The 27,193-nt window shown below is 42.9% G+C and overlaps 2 protein-coding genes across 6 annotated transcripts in view; both read right to left on the bottom strand.

Annotated features, from left to right (window-relative positions):
• Positions 1-829: 829 nt before the first annotated feature.
• LOC102233047 (homeobox protein Mohawk-like) lies at positions 830-22,302 on the bottom strand. Of its 3 annotated transcripts, XM_023326706.1 has the most exons (8): positions 21,819-22,302; positions 21,566-21,698; positions 17,668-17,924; positions 15,847-16,006; positions 13,297-13,450; positions 11,134-11,481; positions 3,663-3,696; positions 830-3,547 (listed from the first exon to the last, which is right to left on the bottom strand). In XM_023326706.1, the coding sequence occupies exons 3-8, from the start codon at positions 17,841-17,843 to the stop codon at positions 3,214-3,216; spliced, it is 1,206 nt and encodes a 401-aa protein (XP_023182474.1). In that variant the 5' UTR covers positions 17,844-17,924; positions 21,566-21,698; positions 21,819-22,302; the 3' UTR covers positions 830-3,213. The 3 variants fall into 3 exon arrangements, with proteins under 3 accessions (XP_023182474.1, XP_023182473.1, XP_023182472.1); XM_023326705.1 differs by having other exon boundaries at positions 21,566-22,302; XM_023326704.1 differs by lacking the exons at positions 21,566-21,698; positions 21,819-22,302 and adding an exon at positions 18,635-20,544.
• A 3,292-nt stretch (positions 22,303-25,594) lies between these two features.
• Positions 25,595-27,193, bottom strand: part of LOC102225416 (armadillo repeat-containing protein 4-like) — a 33,615-nt gene continuing 32,016 nt past the window's right edge. Inside the window, exons 21-22 of one of the 3 annotated variants that reach the window (XR_002751929.1) lie at positions 26,997-27,165; positions 25,595-25,710 (exon numbers count right to left, since the gene is read on the bottom strand). Coding sequence is in view for 2 of the 3 variants with exons in the window: in XM_023325903.1 (XP_023181671.1) it covers positions 27,055-27,165 (111 nt within the window). In the remaining variant the exon portion in view is untranslated. Of the gene's footprint in view, positions 25,711-26,075; positions 27,166-27,193 lie in introns of those variants that run through there. The other 2 variants (XM_023325903.1, XM_023325904.1) reach the window with 2 other exon arrangements.

The raw sequence follows: 27,193 nt of genomic DNA, 5'->3' as shown, positions 1-27,193 counted from the left end.
AGACAGACGGTCCTTACAGTTCACATATTGAACATAAAGCTGACAGAATGTAGATTAATAAATTGGCATGAATGAAAAATGTTCCATATAAACTATTTATCATAAATTCTCAATGTTTAAATCGGCCCAGTGCTGCCCAAACATGACATTGTTTGTTTAGACAGGAATTACATTTTTAGATTACGGCCAAATCCTTCCAAATAATCTCACAACCTCAAATACAAATTCCAAACTGTAACCGAGTAAAACAGGAGGACGTTTAACGATTCAAATCCAAGGTGAACATAAGTTCATTTCAAATACACCCTGGACACAGGGCTAGCAGAAATAACACGGTCCAAATTTTGAGACTATCTTCCATTACTGCCACCTAGTGGTGTGTTTGTTTGGTTGACCTGATGACAGGCTGCACACAGTTGGTTCTGGAGTATGAACAAAAAAGCTGTAAACATATGAATGTTGTAGATCTCTGAATATTTTTAATTTGTCATGTCTGTAATATCTGCTCTTCATTCTTTTTTATTTTCATACCAATTTATTTACTGTTGAAAGCTACACCCTTGGAAAACTTTATAATATATTGTGTTCTGTTTCCTTTTTTTGTACTTGTAAACAAAGATGTTCATTAATAAAAATTATTTTTTTAAATCCACAGCTGGTACTGGTTAATCCTCCAGTCTGATTCATCTGCAGTTGGTTAGCGTGAACACTTAGTTTCGTCATGCTTTGTCAAATCACGTATCGTGTCCCCAGATAAAATACCTTGCAACCTCCTGAGTGCCAAGCTGCTGTAAAACTCTGTGCATCATGATGTATAGAAAAGATGCCATCGTTTCATTCAGAGTTTTATTCGTTGTTGTTACAAAGCAGCATAAAAAAAATGGCTTTACATGAAAACAAATTGAACAAAAGGGAGATATGCATTTTGGTCATTGGACTGAACATCCAGTCTCCATTTGAATAAGCAAAAAATAAAATAACATTTAAAAAAATCTCACTTTGTGAGTCAACATTAAAAAAAATTGATGGTTGCCATTTTAAATATAAATAATGAAAACATCTTTCTGTTTCATCCCTATGTGTCCTGATTTACTGTGTGATGCTACAATATCCACAATGACTCCTCTGTTGTCAGGGGAACAAGGTTCTCCCTGTTAAAGCATCAGTTCTGTTCAGGATCACAGACGATGACTTCGGTTCACTGATACAGAACCTTTTGATTTACAAAATGATTGGAATGAGCTTCATCGTTTGTCCTCGTTTCACCTCCTCCCTGACTTATTTACCGTACTGTCGACCCTAACAGGGTTCTGTTGACTGGCCGTAATGAGGACGTATCAGGCAGGTAACCATCGTTCCCTGAGTGAGGCTTCACACTCCAGCTGGCGTAGTTACTTCACAAGGCAGGTAAGGTATGAAGAAACATGTTAAAACGTGTATTTAAAGGCTCTGACTGGATCCTCCCAGATGAAGTGGAGAGTTTGCTGAAGACCTCAGTCTGGTCCACAGTGGGGTTCATGGGTTAGCCTGTGTGACCGGTCTCTGGTTGTTAGAGACTTTCTGTCCCTGAACTCTCCTTACCTTCCCCTGCCTCCTCTCCTCTCAGTGTGCGAGTTGTGAGGCCCATGCCTTCGTTCAGAGACGAAGGCATGGATCCAGGTCCTCCCTGGCTGGATCCGATGTATATAAACACCTAAAGGAGGCCAACAGCCTTACTAGGGATTGGCAGGTTTGACTCATTTCCTTCTACTTGTTTAGGCACACCGACTGCAGTAAGGCAAAGGCACCCCTCATTTCTTGAACTTTCTTTCATTTTGTTGAAACACCTCCCCAACCACGAACTTTAAGTACAGACTTTTGTTAAGCATTCGAGACATGTAAAAAAAAAAAAAAGAAAAAGTCACTGTGCAACTTCACTCTTTTGCAAAGTCCTTGACCATAACAACAGACTGCATGTCATAAAACTCAAACTGAGCAATTCATGTTACACTTTAGGTTTCATAACACATGAACAATACCTTGAAGGCGTATTAAATTAAAAGTCAGCACAGAGGGCCAACTTCACTTTCTCCCAAGGACATGAGAAGGTTTTGTTTTTTCTTTCTTTTTTTTTTTTTTTACAACTGTGAGCTTTTCCAAGCTCACCACAAAAGTTTATGACTTGTGCACCATTAGGAAAAGTATTTTCTCTAGAAACAGACTCTTTCCACTGGATGCCAAGACATGATCCTAATGCAACAGTCTGGATAAACAAAACTGACCAAAACAAAACAAAAAGACATCCAGGCAACCCCAACATAACCATGAGGAACGCAAGGGTTCACATCAGCACCTGATCAACTGAACGAGAAACTGTCATTCTCACTGAAATTTTTTATTTCACTAGTCACATGATATATTGCTGAACAGAAAAACGGCATCACGGTGACCAGGTTTCAGGCTAATGTAGTGGTAAATCTGAGGCAGCTGTACCTCTGTGGTAAGAGTCTGGTAATCAGAAGGTTTTCAGTTTGATTTCTCCAAAATCATGTTTATGGGTTTTGGGTACGGAAAAGAACTTTGAACTGCATTCACTGAATACTGAAGTCTAAGTATTTGCCATAATACAAGATTTTAAAAAGCCTTAAAGCTGTAGTCTGTAACTTTTATACAGGCTCTGCTGTTACCCTCGCCACAAGGTGGGTGATTGACAGCACTAACACCCGCCTCCAGGCTCTGATTGGTTGTTTCTGGTTAGCACTGGGAAAAGGCAAAGGAGCTTCAATAGGTTATCTGTCCCATACCGTAATGTTACAACATAGTTTCAACAAATATGAAAAAAAAAGATAAAAGTTACGTACTGCAGCTTTAAATGAAAGCTTCCAAAATTCCAATTTCAAATTAAGGATTGCTAAAGTGGGTGTCACTTTGCACTGGGAAGATGCACTGACACAGAACATTAAAGACACAATGCAGTAAGTTAAAGTAAAAATTTTAACCTTAAATAAATTGTATTTAATCAGATGTTTGTACCTTCTACTCCATGTTGAAACCTAACCCAGCTTATTGTACCGCTAGTTTTTAACACCAGATGATTTTCAATTCCGTAGCTCATCATCATTGAGCTGATAAGTTCACTTTGGATAATAATATAACATTACAAACATTTCTTGCTTCAAGAATGGGAATGTTAAGGCACTGACAATGGAAGGGAAATGGTACAAAAGGGGAACTTCAACATGACAAAATGATTTCATCTTCAGCTTTAAACAAACCCTTTTCCCTCCGTAAGTAACAGTTCTCTTCATTTAAAGGGGAGTTCAGTTCAAACTTGCCGAGAGAGGAATGTTTGCTGGTTTCTACTTTTGGATGGGAGGACGTCAGAGCTAGAACCTTTTTAACAGTCTTCACCTCAGCTATATGGGAAGACTTCTGGATGATGCAGCTGGTTGTCCTGGAGACGCTGTCCTTCCCCTGAGCCAAGTTGGTCAAGGCCATGGCAGCGTTGATCTCCTTCCAGTACGTCTCATCTTTGGCCTTCTGCGTCGCTGCGACGCCACCGTTGCCCCTGACGACCGGCACAACAAGCAAACGCGCACACAGAGAACAAAACACAGATCGTTACAGCTCACGTTCAGCTGGTGGTTGGACACAGGTTATCTGGGGAGAGAAGGTCGACTTACTTGTCATGTTGACTTGATCCATGGTCTGTGGCTTCTGAAAGCAGAGAGAGAAAAGCTCAGTAGACTTCTCTGGGTCAGAACACCAGGACACTCTAGTAAAAGATTTTTAATCTCAAGTTTTTTTATCCTGGTTAAATAAAGGTTGATGATGAGAACCTGCATGTTCAGCAGATTAGTGGATGTGTGTGTGTGTGTGTGTGTGTGGTTTTTGACTTGTGTTTTGTTCTTTCAGTGGACACCGTGTCCTCAGCAAACATGTGCTGCTCTGGTTTCTGTCTTTATTTAAGATGCTGGAGGAAAAAAACACGTTTTAGCAAGAAGCTTTCAAGCGTAAAGGTGACTGATAGGATGGAGCTGAAAGATGTTTCTTATGACTCATAAAGTCCATGGATGTGATATTTAGTTGGAAAACAAATGGAGCCCAGCCAGCATAATTGAGTTGTCTGAAGAAATCAGATCGAAAAAGACAAAGCGAAACAGATCTGAGAGGGAATGAAAAGGCAGTGAGTGAGTCAGTGGGAGAAAGATGGCCGCCTGCTGGCTTTCCTCCCCCCTCCTCAATGGGACCAACCTCCATCTCATCTGTGAAACATTAGTGAGGAACAGCAAAGTCATTAAACAATGAAAGTAAAGTTGTCTTTATGGCAGCCAGCGTGTTTACTTCAGCTGTTTACTGAGAGTTCTTGGTGTTTTGAGACCTCAACCTGTCTTCTGTCTCGCGTCCAGCCTTCACTCAGATCTGAGTGAAGGCTGAGTAACATTTTCATCTTCACTGCATCTTTTCTTATGAATATAAAAGTCCAGCATCATGTGAAAGCCAAAACATTCAACTGCTCTGATTTTTACAGCTTTATCTTGGTCACCTCTCTTTGTGCTTTAAAAGCCTCCAGAGTTTCCAAATATCCTGATCCACTGATCTCATCTCTGCAGGCTCCACCAGCCTCAGACTCTCCATCTCCTCGCTGCTCTTCTGTCTGCTTCCCATGCAGTCTGAGCCATGATGACAGGACAAGGTCTGAGACGCTCCGGGCTGATATGGCCCTGATTAGGAAATGTTCCTCTAGTTTTCCGGTTCACTTTTGGATTCTTCCACAGAGAGGAGCCTGACCTCACTCACCACAGTTGTCTCCTTAGAAGAAGAGAAGGAATGTGTGAGAGGGAGATGAGGACGTGATAACCCAGAGTTACAAACCACTCAGTTTTAGTTCAGGTTGTAGTTTGTCAGAGATTTCCAACAATGTCCTCACATTAATGTCTGTCTACAATTCCCTGCTGTGCCGTCTTTTTCTCTGCTGTTGTCCTGCTTTATCTACGAGTCTCTATTTCACTGACGTTTCCTTGGTCTCCATCCTCTGTCCTCCATGTGACCTGAGGTGTTTTGGAAACCTCCTCCCTGATCCATGCCAGCTGCTGAATCAAACAGACGCTGTGAGACGTGATGAAAACTTCTGAATTCAAGTTTTTATTGTCTCTGGTTGCCTTTATTTAAGAGTGGTCAGATAGGAAAGACGGCGGATATGTGGCAAAGGTCTCCAACCTGTGACAGCCTCATGCACCACTGCAATGCCCCAGTTGTTCCAACTTTAGCTGTGAATTCTTACAGGCTGGATCTCCGTCTACTGACTGTTACAGCTCTGAAGCTGATTGGTTCTGATTTAAAGTTGCTGAACTTGAGGTGAAATCTCTCTTAATGATCACTGCACTAAAAGTACCAGCCACTTTCACAGTCTGATGGGCTCTGTTCATCCAACCTGGACGAAGGGGCGTGTGTGTGTGTGTGTGTGTGTGTGTGTGTGTGTGTGTGTGTGTGTGTGTGTGTGTGTGTGTGTGTGTGTGTGTGTGTGTGTGTGTGTGTGAGTGTGTGCGCGCAGGTGCATCTATCCCCAGCTTTCAGTGATTCAGTGTGTGTGAGGCAGCCATTGCTCAGATGATCTGTTCTGATTGGTGGAGAAGGTTCACTAAGTTACCATATGCTCACAGACACCAACTGGTTCCTCTGGTAGCCCATAATCACAGAATCTGGAGACACACCTCTGCTTACAAAGAGTCTATTTCCAAAGCTTCTTGCCTAAAACATCTGAAACTCAGATTTTTCCAAACAAAAGCAGCTTCAACGACTCAATAAATCAGCAATAAATCACTGGCCCAGTTTCTGCTTCTTTCCTCCTTTGTGCTGAACACTCAGTCAGCTCTGCTGCTGCCTCTGGGCCGCTCTGACAACACGCTTTATGGAGCCCCAAAGGGGAAAAGCTGAGATGTCTGCTGGTCTCTGGCATGGAGGTGGAAAATCCAAAATACTGGCTGACTGAACACTGAGGTGAGAGGAGAGAGAGAAGAGAGGACAAAGATGGAGTTTAACAAAGAGGGAGTGATGCTCCACCTGTTCAGATGACTGTGGTGGAGACTGGTTTTGCTCCCATCGTTACCATCTGCTGCTGCTGTTAGCAACCAGCACCAAGCTGTGGGTTGGACAGAAACACACTAACACACACAAACCGCTTCCTATGACCCATCAGGCTTTCAGCTGGTTTATCTAAAAGCACAGGTGTCAAACTCCAGTCCTGGAGGGCCACCGCCCTGCAGCTTTTAGATGTGCCTCTGCTGCACCACACCTGAATAGAATAATTAGGTCATTAAGGCTCTGGAGAACTGATCTACACAAGGAGGAGGTAATGAAGCCATTTCATCCCAGTGTTTTGTACCTGTGCCACATCTAAAAACTGCAGGACAGCGGCCCTACAGTACTGGAGTTTGACACCCCTGACCTAAAGTGTCTTTAAAGCAGAGTCAGTTTTTAGCTCCACATTGCTTCTTGCTGCTAAAAAGAACTTTTTTTTTTTTTCTTAAATCAAAGACAGAGCTGAACAGACACACGGCCTGATTGTTCAGGACCAGAAAGGAATTACTGTTCAGTCAATACTTGATGCTGAATTAAAAAATAACGTCTTTTCTGTCTGTCCATTTATGGTAGATGTATATTTGATCATTGAATTAATGAAATAAAGGGTTTCAGATGATCCAGTTATTTTCCCAGGGGAAACAGAAGTGAACTGTGTGGTCAGTACGGTGACACAGATAATAAAAACAACATATTAACTCAATGAGACGCCAGCAAGCCTGCATGTATCTTAATCCAAGAGAGACGTGTGGTGAGACTGAAAGCCAGAACCTGATTGGTCGGCATTGTTTCCCATTAGTAAAGACCACGCCTCAACATTAACTAAAACCCAGAAGAGCAGGAACTCAACTTTAACCTCCATGTTTGTGTGGCTCCACATTTTTTATGTCTGAACTTCATTTTAAAAAAAACAAACACAAAAAAAAAAACTTGTTACAACTATTTCACTGATGGCCGTCAGGAGCAGTGGTGGTTTTTTATATGAGCTACAGGGGCAGTTGCCCAGGGTGGCATTAGAAAGGGGCAAAACTCCCAAGAGCTAGAAAATAAAATGCAGCTTATCTGCTACTTGTATGCATGTGCAGAGTAGTAAGTTTTTCTTGCTTGCTGTCTCAGTAATGGGACAGCAAGCCAAAAGACGACTGATAATTGCTTGCATTTTCATTGGTTGCAGGGGGGCAGGAGGACAGGTTTGCCCAGGGCTCCAATCCTGCCAAAACCAACACTAGTCAGGAGTTGTGGATTCTACTTTAGAAAAATAAATCCCATATTTGACCATAAACTAGACTAAGTGGCAAATTTTTTTAAATTAAGTCTCACCCTGAGTCCCTTTCATCACCTCCTCTTTGTTTTCTGAAGTCTAACCTGAAACTAGTGAGTCTTGGTTGGAGCTACATCCTCTTCTATTTGTTTCCTTCTTCTTTCTGCGGAAAATCCAGAGCCTGTCCAGCTCCCTAGATTCCTGGGACGAGTCGTCCTCATTTATCACCATCTGGGAGAGTGTCATTGACATCCAGTTCTCCTGTGTAGAGCAAGGTCTCTCCTGTGGCCTTCAGGATATTACTCTGCTAAATGAATGAATGAATGAATGAATGAATGAATGAATGAATGAATGAATTTATATAAACTGGGACAATGTACAGCATACATTAGCCACTGAAGAAGTACTGTGGCTACAAATGCTAATTTACAGTATATCTGTAGTCACCTCACTGCTGATCAGTCAGACACGGCAACTGTCGTCCATAAAGAAAACCGACCAAAAGCTGGCTCACTGTTTGGAAGGGAAGCCAGACAGACAGATATAATTGGTAAATGAAATCAGGTTTAGACCAAAATATGGAAGCAGTCATGTCACAAATCTCGTTTTAACATCACTTCATATTTAACTTATTGTCTAAGAAGAATAAATCCCCAAAACTGCCTTCTCTCTACACATTATGGATGCTTTGTTTCCGTCATTTGGTTGAATACGCAGATGGGGAACTACTTTCCAGCTCTTCATCATTTAGTGATCAATTTGGGGAAGAATATCCAGATTTTGCTCTCTGATGCTGTTTTCATGACGTCCAGTTGGAGTGTTAGTGGCTAAACCGTGGAATACAAAGGGAGTCTGTGTCCACGAATCATTAGGAGTCATTTGGCATATATTGATCCACACGATACAGAACTAAATCTGGAGCCGAGCGAGAAGGGAAACAGTCGGCCAGATTCCTGCCTTGTAAGATCCCATTAAAGGCTCGCTGGCCATGAAACCTCTGGCTCTGTGTGGTGGACCTCTGTTGCTTCCTTGTGTTCAAGAAAAACCCTTTCGGACTGCAGAGTGTTTGCATGTGGCTGCGGTGTTTGATGTGCGCTCATAACTTAACGGCCATTTACTGTCATGGTAATTTCACCGTTCTGCAACCAATGTTAGCTCATCGTGCCTTGCATTCAGGATCTGTAGGCCTGGAATATATTTGGTGATGTTTGTGGCTTGAGTTGGAAAAATCATTACGAAACAAACTAAGTTGTTTTGTTGCCATAATAGCAAATATCAGTCAGGAGCCAGGATTTCATTAAAGATGTCAGATGATTTTTTTCTTATTTTTTTAAAGCAGCAATGTGTAACTTTTGTTAAGAATATGCTTTTCAACATATTTGTTATGTGACATACTGTCACCATGTTGTGACAGTATGCTATTAGAGAGATGATCTGTGAAAAGATCCATCTCCTCCATGGCTTCCCTCAGCTAATTTTGCAGTCTGCGAAATTCACCACTCCCAGTCAAAACCAAACAATCAGAGTAAGGGGGAGGGTCTTAGAGCTGTCAGTCAACCGCATGTACTTGCTGCTAAATGTGCTAATGGTGGAGAAACAACTTACTGTTAGAGGAAAACTGCTTATCCACCGTCATTGGTGGCCATGCTAACTAGACTGAGCAACAGAGTATGCTAGCTGCAACGTAGCAGAGAGCGAGAGGTGCTAAGACCCGCCTCCTGGCTCTGATTGGCCGTTTCTGGCAGCACTGGGAGATGGCAGGGGAACTCCATTTTTTTCTCATATATTATCTCACACCATACTGACAGTTTACACAAATATGTAAAAAAAAAAAACAAAAAAAAACACATTTTAAAGAAGTTACATACTGCAGCTTGAACGCTTTTTAAGTTTTAATTAATTCATCTTAAGACATTGTCACTGCAACATCCACCTGTATCATCACATGCTGCTTGTTTTCCTTCTACCAGGCAGCTCTAGTGTGGATGTGATGTTTGAGGTCTTGGAGCTTCACCAGTGGGATTCCTTTCAAGGCGACTGAAGTTTAGTTTTTCACTGGAGCCAATCCATGATCTCAATTTGCTGCCACGTCTGACTGGTCTTTGTAGTCAGGAGTTCTGGCCGAGCCCACAACAACCAACTGGGACACAAATGGACTTTGAACCAATGAGACACCAGCTACCAGGTTCACCACTTTTCCTTGTCCAATCACAACTTTGTTGCAGACTGGAACTTACCAAGACAATATGAGCAAAAATCTCCCTGGACAAACTTAATATGTGAAAATCTTTTAAAGCCAGAGAACAGAATCCAGTCTGGGCTTGAAGCTTTCAGTAATCTTAAATCAGATTTATTTGGACATTGTGTCCTCTGTGGAGGTGATAGAAGAACAGATTTATGTCAAATCTGCTGCACAGGGACACATTTGTGTCTCGCTGTAAAACATAAAACTCTTTACAAAAGAAGAATGCGTTCTCTAAAGAAATATCTGGAATTTCCAGCAAACAGGAGAAAAAAACTGCAGGAAATGATAAAAACTTGAGCTTGAAAACATTTCTCTCTCTCTGCAGTTTTTCATTTGCTTTGTTCCTCAAAAATCAGATGTGGAATGACAATTTTATTTTCTCAACTCTTAATGTAATTTGGATCAGATCTGATTTTCCCAGAAGGAGCTTGTCCCTTTTGAATGAATCGTTCTGTTTGACCCAACAAGCTTCTGTCACATGTAACAGAGTAATACTTGTGTAAATGTATCGGAGTCCAAGGAGGCCAAGAGGGACACGTCAGCAGCAAGAAATTATAATAACCAGAGATAAAACAGTCAGTATCTATTAAAGGCAGCAGCTCAGCCAGCTGAATTCAACCCTTCTGGGATTTGTCTTGATAAAATCTGCTGGAGTGAAGCTTCAGCAGTGAAAACAGCCTGATGTTGGCTCAGGTCAAAGGGTTTTAATTGTTCCTGTTGGACTCATTGATTCATTTCAGATACACACACTCTGTCTGCTTCACACTCAGACAAGAAGAAACACTTTTGTCCAAAAGAGACACAATAACAGCAGCTCTTCCCTCCAACAATCCAGTTCAGATCCGGACCCTCCTTGTTCTGGTCGTGTTCAACACAAAAGGAAAATGTTACTATTGGATGTGAAGTCCACCTGAACAAAGACCCAGTGTTCTCAGCCGATACAATCACAGCTGACCTTGATTGGTTACATCTCAGAAACGCTGCAGGAACTCCTGCAGCTTCCAGACGCTTTGGACTGCAAAGGTCCCACATTCAACTCTCAGTCTCAAGAAGCCTGTCGGACATTTTGCTCTGCTCTCTCATCTGGAGCCACAGCTGGAACAAAGACGGGACAAACAGCAGCCTGAAAGTCTTGTTGTGTCTGACCGGTTAGACCCTGGTTAGCTAGAGGTGAAGCCCCTCCCACCTCTCTGGACGGCCTCAGAGACAACCAGTGGTTCAGTGTGTGTGGGTTTGACAGTGTGCAGGTTACTGGATATGCTTGTGTGTTTCAGATGAACTGCACCTTGTTTAAATTTTACAAAATACTTCAAGGAGATCCTGAACAGCCTCTCCATTTCAGCAGCCATGAGGAGAAGATTCAGCAACACATCCAACATGTTCAATTAAAGGAAGCAGAGAGAAAGTTAGCAGGAGAGATATTAGAGATCCTGCAGAGGGACAGACAGCTGGACATAATGGACAAGCTGCAGGAATGAAAACAAACGTCCAGAAAGAAGACAAAGATCAGACATGAGGAATGTGGTGTGTGTTGGAGAGTTCCTGGAAGAGTCAGTGGTCTCCTTACCGGCTCGATAGACGAAGTGGGCCTCAGCTTCAGAGGACGATGGCGACAGCAGCTCGTCATCGAACTCGTTGGAGCTGAAGGAGCCAGAGTGGTTCCTCTTGCGAGCGTCCATGACAGCGTTGGCCACCATCACGTGCCGCAGAGAGTCGTTCAGGTAGCGGTGCAGCAGGCTGCTCTTGTACTTGGGTGGAGACACGTAGTCCTCGGCCTCCACTGCAGAACGCAGCCCTGGGTCCATGCCGATGGCCACGCCCACCATGGGGGAGCCTTCCTTCTTGATGACGCTCTGGTACAAGGGCTTGGTGAGATCCTCAGGACCGCTCTGTGTCCTCTGAGGGTTGTCTCCATCTGCAACATCAGGACATGCTCACATGACTGTTCTGTTGGTGGAGGACAGGAAGTCTTCTCTACAACAAGAACCATCTCTTAAAACTTTAGCACAAACTTCTGTTGCCATGGTGATCTGTAGTATAAGATAAACATCATTTTTATTCAGGCTCTTGTCCCGACTCCTAACTGGGATCAGTTATCAACATAGAACAGTGGAAATGAACCTCAACTCTCCACAATAAGGAAAACTGTGTCTGAATTGATCTCTGTTGGTTTGTCTCTCAGGTCTGTTCTTCATTTTACTGATAGTGAAAACCTGAAGAGAATCTCGTCTTCAAGTCTCTCTCTCAACCTAAAGTAAGAGCTCAATCCACTCGTTGGGTTGTAGAACTCTCTATGGATAAAGAACATCTGTTGTTGGTCACATTGATGCAGAAACAGTACAGACTGCAGCATAAGGCCTGTATATACATATGGTGATGTAAACCAGTGGCACTGACTGGTTCCAGTCTCTCCATCTTCATCTGGGTCACTGCATTTAGGTCCCATCAGTTTTTTTGTGGTCATAAAGTCTCTAAAAACAATCAGTGGAAGTGCACATTGTAATGACTCATTTCCTCCATCAGATGTTGGACTCCAGGTTCAGTTATTGTCTCAGTTCTGTTCAGCCAGTCTGAAGGAAAACGGTTATTTGGAGCTAATCTTTCGTTCAAACAGCAGAACCAGGAAACTCCAGCCTGCTGCTCCTGCCCACATGTTGGCATCGCCTCCAGAACAAAAAGCCCAGTTCAGACTTCAGACCCAGAACCAAACCATAATGAATGCTGGTTCTATCTCAACCTTCGTCCCCTGCAGCATTACATCCTTCCCAGAATGCTTTGCAGCTGAGGAGACTGAATTAAAGCCCAGCTTCTCACCTGATGAAAGAAACAGGAGGAAGATAAAACTCTGATGAAAACCCAGAGATTCTCTGGCAGCAGGAAAATCAGAGACACTTCACTTCAGTTTCTGTCGCTGCCAGGACTGCAGTTCTGTCGTTTGGCCGGGTTAGATGTCTGGTTCAGCCTGGTCCAAATTAAGATGAGCACTTCCGATAATCAGAACCACATGGTTCTTCCAGCATCTCCTCTGTCACCAAACAATCTGACCTTTTGATTTAATCCAATAAAAATATTAAACTGTTCTACTGATCAGAACATCAGGTCTGCTCTGGACTCCAAGCAGAAAACAGGTTTTACTTTAGCCTGGATTTGCTGCTGCAGCTCCAGAACCAGCTGGACCGTTTCAGGACAGTAAGAGGAATGAAGACACGGTCAGCAGGGTCAGATCTGCTCCCAGAAATAGTCTCTGGAACAAAAGCATAGGCTTCAGAACATAATGGAGGGCCTTTCAGCACACGGGCCAGCAGTGGGAGCGGACTGCGGATCGCTCCAGAACCAGAATATGACAGGGAGACGAGTCAGGGAGATATACGGAGCCTCTGGTGGTGCAGCGGCCTGCGGCACACACAACACAAACACCATGCACACATTCCTCTGGGAGCCACACGCTCAGCTTCTCCTCCTCACACACTGAGAGAGAGATTACTGACACCACAGAACTCTGAACTTTCTGTTCATTCACTGCAGGACGACTGAACTTTGACTTTCTTACGCTTCCTCACCAAAACGGGCCGGACCTTCCCATGAGAGCCAGCGTGTGTTTGCAAATTTGTCAGCTCCACTGACTGATAGAAGGAGAACATGCAATGTTCTGGTTCTGAGCTCAGAAGATCATATCCAAGTGTTTGTGCAGTTTGGACAGTTTGTCCTCAGAGCAGCAGGTGAGGCGTACCTTGGGAGCAGCTGTCGTCGCTGCTGACGCTCAGCCTCTCTGCGTTGCCCTGAACGTATTTGTTGTAGAGTTTGATCCGGAGCGCCCAGCTCAGGTCCGGCTGCCTCACCGTGTTCTTCAGGCGTCTCCTGGCGTTGGCGAACCAGTTGGACACCTGAGAGGGACGAAGGAGGAAGGGGACACGCACAGCAAACAGGAAGACGTGTTAATGTCAAGAGTCCACACTCGTCCACATCCACAGCCAGACTAAACGTGTCGTCCTCAGTGGAGACGTCGCCTCGCTGCAGAGACAGAGTCCAGCTGCAGATCAGCTGCAGCTCTCTGATCAGAGCTGAGAGGAACATCCCAGACGTTCTGCAGGAAAACTGAAGCCTCTCAGCTTTTTACTGTGTACAAAGAATCGGCTGACGGCCAGTGAACGCATCATTTCATGATCTAATGCTCTGACTGAGACACACGTCCCCATCCTGCTTATTCTGGACACGTCCAGACTCCCTCCAATAAGACGTTTTTTCCATCTCTGTCTTTAAGATCCAATAAAAAAGACACTTGAGCCGCTGCTCTTTCTTCCACTGGGAGTGGAGACCATTAGATGTTCTACTGGAATAACTTTTCATGCTCAGTAGATTTCAAGCTGCTTATGAACGGCCGGGGACGGCGGCCTCATGCTGGACTACTTAGTTTTCACGTCCTCTCCTTCAGGATCACATTTCTCATTAACTAGGACCGTCCCACTGTCTTCAGTCTGCAGCCCAGCAGGACTTGGAGGGGAAGGGACGGTGTCCTCATGAGGACGGGAGGTCCCAGAGGAGACGGAGTGTCACCACGGAGATGGAGTTCAGGAACCATGGAGACGGCACCGGATCATCGGCTCCATCTCACAACATCGACATGGAACAAAGCTAACTGCTGCGCTACAACATGACAGATTTAGCTGCTGTTTAACACCTGCTGCCAGGTCGGCCTCTCCAGGGAAAAACACACAGGAAGTGATGCGTTCAACGCCACTGGCAGCCTTAACAGCGGTCTGTCTGGACTAAACAGTGGAAGAACTGGGCTGTCCTCAGCAGCAATCAGTGGAAAGACAGAAAGACGTCATGGTCACATCTGAGTTTATGTTCACACTTTGGGACAAAACGATCACTTGTTCAGTCCAGAAATATTTTCAAAGACTGAGAGGTTAAAGATTTATAACTATCTGTTTTCATATTCCTAATTGGCAAAAACAAGATTTTTTATCCTTCAGCAACTGAAAATAGAGAAAATAGAGAAAATAGAGAACCAGGTTCTTCAAAAGAGAACAGAAATTTAGATCAAGAACTGATTTGCATCAAACCATTTTTCCAAAATAAATATTTCTATAAATGATCACTTCAATAAAACTGGAAATTATTTTATGACTGACTTTAAATCAGAAAATAGAAAAATAAATCAATAAATAATCAGATAATAATGATTTTACTATAATACATTTGAATTTTGTTATTTATAGATTTCTTATTTTAATACATTTAAAACTTTTACCTAAATATGATTCATTATTTCAGCCATTATTTTACCAGAATGTTCCTTGAGAGAAAATCTCGTTTATTAATTTCTAGATGAATTTATCAACATTTAATATTGTATTTAAATATTTATCTCATTTGATGTCAGGTTGTTGCACTTTTGACCCTCAAATTCTCCACCTTTAACCTCTGACCCCACTAATGATATTTACACTCAAACACAGTGTGTGTGAGGTGTGTCAGTGTGTGTTTGGGTCACAGCGTCCAACATCAAGCACTCCCAGAAATGAGAAGCAGATTAAGTACAGAGTGACCATGTGAGGAAAACGCTGCTACACACACACACACACACACACACACACACACACACACACACACAGCTGCACTCAGTGCTGGGTGTTCCTCTCAGCAGTCAGGTTGTCAGATAAGTTCAGATGTTCACTCTAAACTTGGAGCCATCAGCAGTTTCTAACTGTTCTGCTCTGAACATCTCACTGGTTTCTCCAGACGTCATAAAGATCAAAGCAGCAGAAATATTCCTGACTCAAATCTTTATCAGAAATTACATTTTTCTGGAGCTTTTTAATGCAGCAGAGCAGGTTTACATATTGAGACGTAGGAATATTTCAGGAATATCTCAAGAAAATCATTTGTGAATCATTTCCAAACAGGTAAACATCTGTTCTCTGCAGAGTTTCTGAAACCAAAATGTTAAGCAGGACAAATTTATTATTATTATTTAACAAAACCTATTTAGTTCTGACACTTTTAGACTCTCTGGGACATGAGATGAAGCTGAGCTGCAGCTTTTGGAAGAAAGTGGAAGAAACAAATCAAAGCCTGAGACGCTCAGCAGAGAGAGGAGAAGCTGCAGGAGGATCTGGAAGGCAGAGGAAACAAAACTTCACTCCTGCTCAGCTGCTGCTAAACATTCAGGAACAGTAAAAGCTGAACATCTAAACTCCAGCAGCCTGATCACTCTCCTGTCTATGTGACTTTTCTTTGTCTCCTCCTGGAATCAGAGCAGAAGAAAGCGTCTCACCTGGACCAGAGTCATCTGCGAGCCGAGCGCCAGCAGGATTTTCTCCGTCTTGGTCGGGTACGGGTTGTCTCTGTGCTTGTAGAGCCACTGCTTGAGCGGCCGCGCCATGTCCTGCAGGGCCTGGCGCTTGTGTCGCACTTTGCTGCCGCTGGGACGACCCCTGTGCGCCAGCAGGGACAGCATTTAGACGCAGGCAAACAACCGGACACACCCCAGGGCTTCAGCATGCAGATGTCAGAAATTCACGCCGCGTCTAAAATGTCGACAGATGAATCAGAGAAACGTCCTGAACCCACAGGAGGAACACCTGAACCTGCAGATGTCAGTATGGTGCTGCTCTCCACTTCTCCTTTAGCTCCCAAAACGGCTCCACTGGCTGCAGATGGAACCATTTTAGTCGGACCTCAAAGCGGGCCCGAGGTTCTGGTTCTCCAAATATTTTCCTTGTAATCTGGATCAGCCTGAACATCGTGGAGCGCATTTCACTCTGACCTTTGACCCCAGAGCTCTGTTAGAGAACATTCCTCATTTGTATCCAAAAGGAAAATCATTTTGTATGAAACTGTAAGTAAATTCAGGCGGCGAGATTGAAAGTGTTCATGGAAACTCTGGCTAACGCTGCCAACATGTGTTTATGTTAGAATCTGTTTGGTTTGAATTCATCCTGGTTTTTGTTTGTTTGTTTGTTTTGTTTCTTGTAGAGATTTTCTCTGGTTCTGGTGGCCTTTATGTGGTCAGACAGGAGAGTGGATGATGAGAGAGAGAAAACATGAACAAAGGTCATAGGTCAGGACTGGAACCTGACAGGTCACGTGACTTTTTCACTCCTGCGCCACAATTTAATTAAATTTGACGTCGATTTTAATAAATGATTTCAGTTAGGCTAAAAAAAAATAATAATATTGCATTTGCTAAATAAACATTATTTATAGTTTCAGTTTCCAACTGAACATTTTGATTAAAGTGTTTAATCGAAGCAGAAAATGTTTCCTTTGCAGCTCCAGTCAGAAATGCTTTTATTTTTCCAGCTGTTTCCAGTTTAACCTTCTTCTTATTTAACATTTTGAATAATCACCTTTTTTATATGAATATCTTTGATGTACTTTATAAATTTTATTTGAACAAATGAATTGAAAGGTTCATCCTACTTATTTTCGAGATGTTGAGGGTCGGACTTTATATATTAGATACTTTAAAGACATTAGTGTCTCTGGAGCAACGAGCTACTGAACAAATATCAGCTGCTTCTTGATTCTCACCTTAATTCTGATCACAGTTTAATGGTCATTAGATCAGCATCAGTCTAGAAAAAGGTTTATTGTCGGATCTGTCAGATTGTTCTACATCACAACCTGAGGACGAAAATATTTAGAAACTACAGGAGTCTGAACGGAAACGCTTTTAAAATCATTTTTAGCCAAATTTGGAGCAAATGCGTATTTACGCACGACAACAGAAACACTTCCATCATGTTCATGAATTGATTTATAGTTTTTCAATTAAAAACTCTGCTGCTGGACTTTATATTTATATGGGTTTAAAATCTAAACCCATATCAGTCTTTAAATCTCCAGTTTAAATGTTTCATTTGCTGCGCTTATTGTCGCAAAACCCGAAGATTTAATCCCGGAGATTTTTCCCCGTTTCTCGCTCAGCTAACGAGTGACCAGCAGGTTGACCAGCAGGTTGACCAGCAGGTTGACCAGCAGGTTGACCAGGCTGTCAGATATTCCCCTCCGTGGGTTCCTTCATCCACTACAGCCGACCCACATCCACGCATGCTGAGCAGCAGCCTCTACCAGAACAGAGAGCCTCACATACCCGCTCCGCCTGTGTCTGGCCGCCTGGCTGTCTCTGATGGCCGGGCTGCTGCAGAGGAGATCTGGATGTTGACCGTCGATGACCTCCAGGTAATTTCTGCTGCTCATTTCCACTTCCTTCGCCTTCTCCTCAAACAGGACCTGACTGCTCAGCTTGTTAAACACAACGGTGTTCATCTTTGGCCGCTCGGTCCGCAGATCTCTCTGCTGCGCTCGAATCCAAAAGGTTCGTGGAGGAAAACTGTCCCCGCGTCTCTCCTGCGGAAGAATAGATCACATTTAGTTTGAGGATCATATGAACTAAATCCTTCATCTAAACTCCTCCACATGCAGCAGCTTCAGAGTTAAAGGCGAGCGGAGCCGCGGCGCTCTGACTCCACTTCTGTGTCTCTTTGGAAACAATCACAACCTGTTTGCTTCATTCAGTCTCCTCCCGCTTCTAATGCGGAGAGGCGCTTCTTTCTGCGCACTTTCATTGCGCATTAATTAGCAAGAAATAAATCCGGGATGAGTCGGTGCGGACAGCGGAACAGTTTCTGGTTCTAGATCCACTTTCCTGCTGCGCTGTGGGGGGAAAAACACAACCCATGAAGAGACACGCAGACTGTGGATGGTGAGAATCTCATTTATTCTGCAGGAATAAATTCATGTGAATTCTGTTAAAGCGACTCTAAACTACAGTGTGAAGCAGATCAACCGACTTCCTGCTTCAGAAACGACCTGCTCTTTCTCTCTCTCTGCAGCTTCATCGCTGTTATCAGCTGATTTGTCTCGGACGCGGATCCAGCAGCAGCAGCAGCAGCAGCAGCAGCAGCTTCGTGGAAAACAGCTGGAATATTTCCTTGACATCGACTAAAGTGATGCTGGCAGTAATGTGACTGATTCAAGTTGGGTTGAAGCAGCTGGAGCTGCGCCTTCAGAACATCTGGACCTTTCATTCAACCAGTGAGTGGATCTGTGGCAGTTACCTTCCCCGGCTCCCTCCTGCGTCTCTCGGCTGTGCTGAACAATAATCCCGCTCCCAGCCGCCCATGCCCCGCTCACATGTTCCCCGCCTGAGTTTCTGAGCTCCAACCACACGGACCGCCGTCTCCTCCTCTGGTTTTATCCGGCGGCCCGGGACTCTGAATATCTGCGCCTGCTCATGTTTCCTTGCACAGAGGCTGAGCCTACGAACATCCTGCTGCTGCTTTAGGCCGGTTCAGGGGCCGCGGCCCCCAGAGGGAAGGAGAGGGAGGCGGGCATGAGTCTGAAAGAAGCAGGCTGTCTGTCTGAGCCACTGAGGATTAGAGACCCAATGGACAAATAATGTCTGTTTAGGAGCTGCTGCTGCTGCTGCTGATGGATTTTAATTTATTATGTCAAAAAGCTTGAATAGATTTTAGCTGCTAAAGATTCATGGTTTGATTTGATTGGCCAGGAAGCTGAAGGACAGAGCAACTTCAAACTTTCACTGATGAAAAAGATAAAACAGCAGCTGAACTGAATAACTTGGAACTTGTTCCTGTTTATGTTAGCTAGCATTAGCATTGTGGCACAGCCAGCTGCTACAGCAGGTTAGAAAAGTTAGAGTTTAAAACTAAATTTCTCTCAATCAAATCCAGTTTCAGTGAAAATAGTAAGTTTGTTCAGTAGCCGTCATTATCAATGTTGCTGAGGATGTTGATCATTGCTGATCCTAATCACTAATAATGATCAGGATTGTTATTCTGATCATTATTAGTGATCATCAGGATAATTGTATTTGTTTAATTATATCCATAAACAAAGTTAGACAGCTGGACCATCTGCATCTGCCTAAAGCTGAAGTTAGCATCTCTGCTCTCTGCTACTTCAGTGAAATCCAGACAAATAGAAGAAACAGTTGGACTATAAATAGCCATGCCACAACTGATTCCTCCTGTCACATTATGTGCCCATGACTCAAAGGTTCTGAGGTTCTCAGCTGTGGGTTCCTTTGGGGTTTATCCAGAGTAGTTATTCCAGGGATGTGACTAACCATCTGAAGTGTTCAGCCTCTGTGTAATTATTGTTTATTTGTGCTTATTTTCATTTAAAAGGGGGAACTGACTTTTACTAAGAGTTTGTGAAAACATGCAATGATTGACCCAGTCATGTAATGGGGTTAATTAAGGTCAGGAAGGGTTTATTTGCTCAGGTTTTCCACAATATTGTAGCTTTGCCTTCTGGCCTGAGGTGAACTTCTGTTGCCTCCTCTCACATTATTGCTGTTATCCAAACCTGTGGCTCAGCAGCAACCTGCTGCAGCTTCTCTTGAATCTTAATCCAGCCTCTCCAAAGCTTCAGCTTTTCCACCCTGCACCTCAGACTGCTGCCTGTCTGTCGCCCTCTGTGGTTGAATAAAACCATTCAACAGGTAGACCAACATTAATCATGATCTCCCAACTCAAAGGGATCGGTGACGGGGAGTCTGCAGGCGATCCTGATTCACAGTTCTGTTTCATCTCAGACTGGACTCCAGGAATTACACTGGCATCTGCTTTCTTTGGTATCCATTCAATGGCTGCTGGGGTTGGACAAGTAATGAGTTTTGAGGCCTGGCACCAGAGTTCTGATGTCAGAGACAGTGGATATCTGCTGAGGAGCTTTGCAGAGACCCAAGATGCTCTGCAGCTTCACATATTGCAACAGGAACTCTTTACCAAATCCTCTTCTAACAGACTTCTTTATGACACTGAGGTTAACAATGAAGACATTATGAAGGAACCAAAATAACAATTTAACAGTTTGATCTCTGGTTTGAAGAGATTTTCCTCAGAGCTTCATACAAAGTTACGTTTCTATTCTCTGTATTGTCCAGTCGGTTCACTGTTGTTAAACACAAACTTCACCTCCTGCATGTTTAGATCATTCACAGGAAATATAATACAACAATAAAGTAAACTAATTCTAGACCTTTTAGTTCTTTCAGGTGTGAACTCATTCTGACTGAAAGGAAACTTGGAGTCATTTCATCAAAGTTGCATTTTCTGTCTCGGTTTACAAATGATCTGAGATCTAAGGAAAAATATATTTTAGGAAGATATGACCTTTTTTAATAATTACAGCAGCCTATTTTGCAAGAACAGTGACAGATCCAGACTGGTAAAATCAGAAAGCAGACATCTAGAACCCATCATGACTCTGACTGGAACATCCTGTTTTTATTCCTCATTCAGTTAGAATTAAAGGAGCTGCCAGTTAAAGATGTCTTTTACTACAAAACACTGTTTCCTCAATGGAAACATGTTAGGTCATTACAGACCAGATTATATTTGTGCTTCTGTCTGTAACCACAATCTCTCATTGAGGATGATGTTTTTCCTCTAGTCTTGGACCTCATTGCTCCATGTAAACCAGGCTGGAATTACAAGCCGTCTCACACAAACTATAAAGCCACAGGCAGATTGGTTGGGTAGCTTAGCCAACTTTGGAAACTGTGACTGAAGGGAAAGTGAGCAGGTTGTTTAAATGACCCAATTCCATCTTTTAAGAGAAATGTTCAGCATTTGGGATGCCAGTCAGTGTTAAGTTGTCTGTACTGAAAATCATCAGGAAACTGAAAGCTGTTGGAAGTTACTGGGATTGATGTCTGGAATCATAGAGAGGAAGAAAGTAGAACAGCCACTACTGTCTGACACCCTGACCTCTGCTGCAGCTCTAAAAACACATGAATGGTGACTAAAGAGGAAAAGTTCCTTCAGTGATGGATGTCTGTCTGTCTGTCAGCATGTTTTCCACTCTGAACTCAACCCTCTGATCTTGCAAATTGAAAGAACAAGTCAGTGTTTTTGTGCAGTCGTCCTCCCTCATGTTAGAATAACAAAGACTCAAAGGTCATGTTTTACTGCCAGTGTGAAAACTTAAAAGAAACATTTCAGATATTTCTGCGTCATCACCTCTGAAATGCTGCTTGTGGTATCTCTGCTTGTTGAGTCTTCCGCTGCATTTCTCTGCAAAGCTCTGCAGTATTAGGGAGTGTTTGGGCAGACTGACAGACAGCAGCGAGCGAGACTGGATCACTGCTTACTTCTGCATTAAACAAAAGAGAAGGACAATTACTGATGTCACATTTAAAGTGCCAAAACACACTAAGAAGTCAAAGAGGAGAAAAAAGGCCAAATCACAGAGATACAACAATCCTCATCTGACCTTTCAACTGATTTACTGCTTCCCCAAATATTCCTGCTAATTCTGTGAAGAAACTCAAACAGAGAACTTCTGCTGGTTGGTGCCGTTTTCTTCAGCCTCATGTCTTCCACTCCAGTCCAGAACAGCGATGGCTTGATGAAAAGGTCCTGATGAAAACTCTGGGATAATAAAAGAGTTGGTGGGGAGCCATGTAGCTCTCAGGTTAGCTTACGTTCCACTGAGGGAAACCTGGCCGGGACTCTGGTTCACTCATCCTCATCTGCTGTGAACCAGAACCGCCTGTTGGCTTCATTATCCTTCTACTTTCTCAGCTCAGCCAAACAGGAAGAGGCGAGGGCCCAGATGGTTTAAAGGTCACACAGAACCTGCTGCCGATAGAAAACGGAACAGTAAACTGAGCATCATCACAATGCAATTGAAAGAAGCTGACAGTAAATCACTGTAAAGGAAAACTCACTTCAAACATGTTTTTTAAGAAATGACCTAATGAGGCCAATCAGTAAACTTTTTATACATATATATATACATATATATATATTTTTTAAACGACAGTCGTAGCTTTCAAGATTCTTCCAATCAAAGTCCTGGTCTGGAAGATTTCCCAGTTTCCTCAGTTCTGAAGGTCAGGTAAAGAACTGAAAGCTCTCCGTGTCAATGTGCTGTTAGCCGAATACTTTCCGTCTTCGACGGGTTTTTCAAAAAAATGTCGACAGAAAAATCTGGAGGCCATTTGTCATTTTGACAGATCACAATTCACACTGGAACCACCTGGTCTAGTGTGATGAAATTTAGATTTTATGCACAAAGGTAACTACATCAATCAATGAAAAAAAAAAAAGATTTTCATCAGAGCATCATCTCAAAGCTGGAAACCATACTCGACGTATCTCACGATCTTAGAGCTGACAAACACGCTGAAGAGTTTTGGGTGAGAAATACAGAAAGCAAAGATCGTCTCCCTGCTCAGGATCCTCATGGAAACAGAACCTTTTCCTCCCGTGTTCACCAGAGTTTAACCAAGTAGTGATTAAGTGTGGGTACCATGGTTCGTGTGGTGGCCAGGGTTCTGGATTTGGGTGAGCCAGGGGTTTTGTGTGAATAATGCTAGGCCACCTTCAAGGTCATGACTGTGGGTAAAATCTAGAGACTGATGTCTGTATTGCAGTGAGTGAGCCAGGCCTGAGGAAATATGGCTTGACAAAGTTTACCCCGATTCTGTGACCCTGCTGGGATGGCAGAAAAACTCATTTTTGATTGAGAACAGAAGCTGTGTTCAGGCCTCAGCTAGCAGAGAGTCTGGTCCTTTGTCTGGAGTTCTGAGAGGACACATATTTATGATGGGGGAATAACAAGCTAACCATACTTTTTTTTTTATTAGAAAATGTGCCTTGGAGGGGATGGAAAAACCACTTCTAATATTTAGAACTTTTACTGTTTATTAGATTGTTTAGTGAATGTTGCAGCAGAGCCCAGGGGATATGTGGGATTTCTGAGCAACTTTAAATGAGCAGTTCCATTTTAATACAACTGAACACATCCCAATCAAAAAAAGAAAAAATGACAAGGGAGGACTGTGTGGTGGTAACAACAAAAAAGTTCTGGACATCTGGAAACTCTCCTCACAGTAGCCATGTGAACCACGGACTGGAGTCTGGAGACGAGGTGAAGGTTAGGCCAGTGGTGAGACACTTTCCATGGTCCCTGAAAACAGAAGAACTGCCATCAGGGTTATCACTATGCTTTACCCTCCACTTGACAACTATTTAAAAAGTGTTGGATCCCTGGACATGGAAGGTCAGAGTTGGACATAATTGCTGCACCAGAGAACAGAGACCGAACCTTTAATGTTCCAAAGAACGCAGACACTTCTCTTCTCAGAGGGCTTGTGGCAAAACTAAAACTCTGAACTGTGGCTTCATGACAAACCAGCCTGAGTTCCTTGAAAAGTTCTGCTGCTTCCTCCCAGCCTGACCTCAGAGCTGCACACGTTTCAGCTTCAGGGACATGCAGGACAGACATGCCTCCTAAATACTGTTCTGGGAACTATATGCCGAGTTATTGTTTTATTATAAACTAGTTTCTAAAGCCAATTATTCCATTTCTTTATTCATTTGATGGACTGTGTGGTTTAAACTTTCTCCATGCTTTAACAAAGTGCTGTGAAAAAGTACTTGCTTCCTCTCATATGAGTTTTTTCTTTGTGTCCCTCTTAAATCATTTAGATCAAACTAATCTTAGTAAAGGATAAAGATGACCTGAGTAAATACAAAAAACAGTTTTCAGTTAATGATTTCATTCACTAACAGGAGAGCTGTCCAACCCACCCTGGACCGATGGGACAAATAATTGCCTTCTTAACCTTATAACTAGTTTTGCCACCATTTGCAGTAACAACTGGTATTAAGAGTTTGTGATAACAGGCAACGAGTCTTTATAATCAGCAGTGAAGAATTTTGGCCGACTCTTCTGTGCAGAAATGACGTCTTAACCATCATGAGGACAGCGATGTCGTCGTGGAACCATCATCTGACATACAAGCGTTTAGGGAGTGATGTTAATTCAACCATGTTTAAGAGTGGTTGAATGTGAACGGCACATTTCAGGTCACACTAGAGCATCTGAATGTTTATGTCTGACTTTCCTTCAGCTGATTTATTACAGTTCAGTTACAAACTGTTTCTTATTTCTTCCATTTGGTTTTTATGTTTTTTGTTGTACATTTCCAACTTCCAAATCATGGTGTTGACAGTTTTCTGTCGTCTTCTTTAGTCTTTGTGTGTTTTCAGTTTTACAAGCTGACTGGAAACAACCAACATGTTCTTGGTGCAAATCCTTCCTGAAGTGGTGATTTAAAATCCTTTGAGCTGACAGACGTCTCGTGGGGATCATCAGTCTTTATTCATCACTGAGTGATTCCATCATTTCTTTCTGCTGTATTTCATCTGACTGGTTGTTTTGTCCATAATTCATCCTGATGGCAAACAGAAGCTGAGCTATTGGGCCACATTAAGTATGACAGTGTGATGTCATATGTTGCTATTTCTACCTCAGGGTGTTTAGCAGACATTGGACAGTCTGATGAATCAGAACCTAGAACATCATAACAGAACCAGCTTCTCCAGAGCTGATGTACCCTGAACGTCAAGCTAGCTGCTTTGTTTCCAGGTAAACGCCACATTTTAGCTCCACAGGTTGGCGTCACTTTGTTCAGAGTTGAAAAATCTGTAAGACTTTTTCCTGACAACACTTCAAGTAGCAGTAACCATCCATCTTGTTCTATTGATTGTGTGATTTTTCCCTCCGAGTTTCTGTCTTCACCAGTTTGTGTTGTTTCATGTGAAGTTCCATCTTCACACGTAACCAGCGATCTCAGCCACTCTTCCCTCATCATGCTCTTCCAGTGACCCCAGCAAGCAGCTGCTGCTGCTTAGACATCAAAGAGCGATGAAGATCTCCAGACGCATATTTTCTATGTTTTACTAATTTTTTGTTCTTGCATGCAGCAGATATTGATGAAAATCCCTTTAGACTTTGTGGCAGCGACTGAGGTGGAGAGCCCAGCATCTCGGTCCAGGACAGCAGAGGAGGATCGATGATTGAAGCCAACAGTTTGCTATGGAGGGCCTGTGGAGCCCGACCCAGACAGTTTCTAATAAACAGAACCAGAAGACGAGCCCAGATCAGCAGCAATGATAACCACTCACACATCCCAAGAGATATAATGTCTGTAAGTTGGAAGAACAGAAAGAGATGAAATTAGTGAAGGAATCTGCAACAGGAACAAAAAGAACAAGTTTAAGAAAAAAGCTGAGCAACTTTTCTGTTGTTCTCTAACTCACTGGGATTTTTGTAGCTGCTGCTGACTGAAAGCATTAGTGTGTAAAGATGATTCCTGAAACCAAAAGGAGTTAAAATTTTACTGACAGAAAAAATGAGCTGCTTTCTTAAATAGATTTGACCGTTTCTAATAAACGTTGAAACTAAAAATGGAATGGAATAAAAATGCTATTTAGAGAGTGTTTGTGCAGACTCAGTGTGTTCAACAGAACCAAAGTGTTTTCTTGCATTTATCTAAACGCTGCATTGAAGCTTTGGGTCTGTTCATATAAGTACACATGGATATAAACTACTGCAGCAGACTGAGCTCCCAGAAGCAGATGTGGCTGTTTAAATATTGTGGTCTCCTCTGAATCACTTAACAAAAGCAGAGACGGGGGCTCCAAAGTGTTTCACTTCTAAAACACATTTGGCAAAAGAAGCATCAAAAATAATCTTTATTTTGATCATCATAGCTTCCAGACTGAAGGAGAGCAAGAGAAGGGTTTGTTTGGATGAACTTGTGATGATGTCATTGACAGAAACAAGAAGCTCAAGATGAAAGTTTCCAGGTAAACAGAAGCAAGAGGACAAATAAAAGTTCTCTCATCAACACAGATCAAACTTTTCATGAGTTTCCTCAGATTATCTAATAGAGCAGATCTGAAACACTTGTGCAGCTTTTTGCAACGTTTCCTCTTTTGTCAAAGAAACATTTAAAGGGGTATTATTATGTATTTCTCAGGCACATGGTGCCATTTTGCAGCACAATCAAGTTTCTATGTTAACCTCAGTTGTTTATATATACATACACACACATACATTCATAAGGGGAGTCGGACGTAGCTGGTGTAATAAGTTCAGTAGATATGCAGTTCCATCAGGTGCTTGCTAATTGCTGCTGGCTAGTCTGAAGGAGCTGAAGGGAACTCACAGAGGAATGGTGCTGTTAGGGAAGCTTGGAAACTGCAGCTCTGAGAAGGAGCTGCGCCTCGAAGGCGGGGCTAGGTCCAGCCAGATGATCCGCACAGCTGATTGGTTGCCACGGGAGATTAAAGGATTTCTCAAATATGCATGAAAGAATCAAGGCAACACTTTGATAAGGAAATAGCATAACATGAAGCTCAGAAAAGTCGATTTTACATCATATTTCCCCTTCAAAACAGTCTGTAGTTAGCTTTCTAAAGGACACATGATAAGGTCAGTAATGTTGATTTTGCTCAGATGAACTTGACAAGATTCCAAATAATTCTTTCAAAAAGTCCTTTACTTTATTCACTTTTTTATCTGCATCATGTCCTTTGTTGATTCCCGACATTTGGGCCATCTGGACTCATCACGTCCTGCTCACCACCCTCATACCTTTCCTACAGTCTCTGGTGCATTTCCAGGGCTTCAGCTGAGATCAGCTGCTCTCGTTTCAATAAATAGCCCTCTGATTGGCCAACACCAGCAGACGGATGTTGCGCACACATCCAGCAGCAAACTCCTGGATCTCGTCGGTACCAGAAGCTATGAGCTTGACCAGTGGCTGTGGGAGTGGAAAGGACAGAAGTTAC

This window comes from Xiphophorus maculatus, chromosome 21, assembly GCF_002775205.1.
Source record: "Xiphophorus maculatus strain JP 163 A chromosome 21, X_maculatus-5.0-male, whole genome shotgun sequence".
Taxonomy (NCBI): domain Eukaryota; kingdom Metazoa; phylum Chordata; class Actinopteri; order Cyprinodontiformes; family Poeciliidae; genus Xiphophorus; species Xiphophorus maculatus.
Note: the sequence above shows the minus strand (reverse complement) of the source record. Positions and strands in the feature narration are given on the sequence as shown.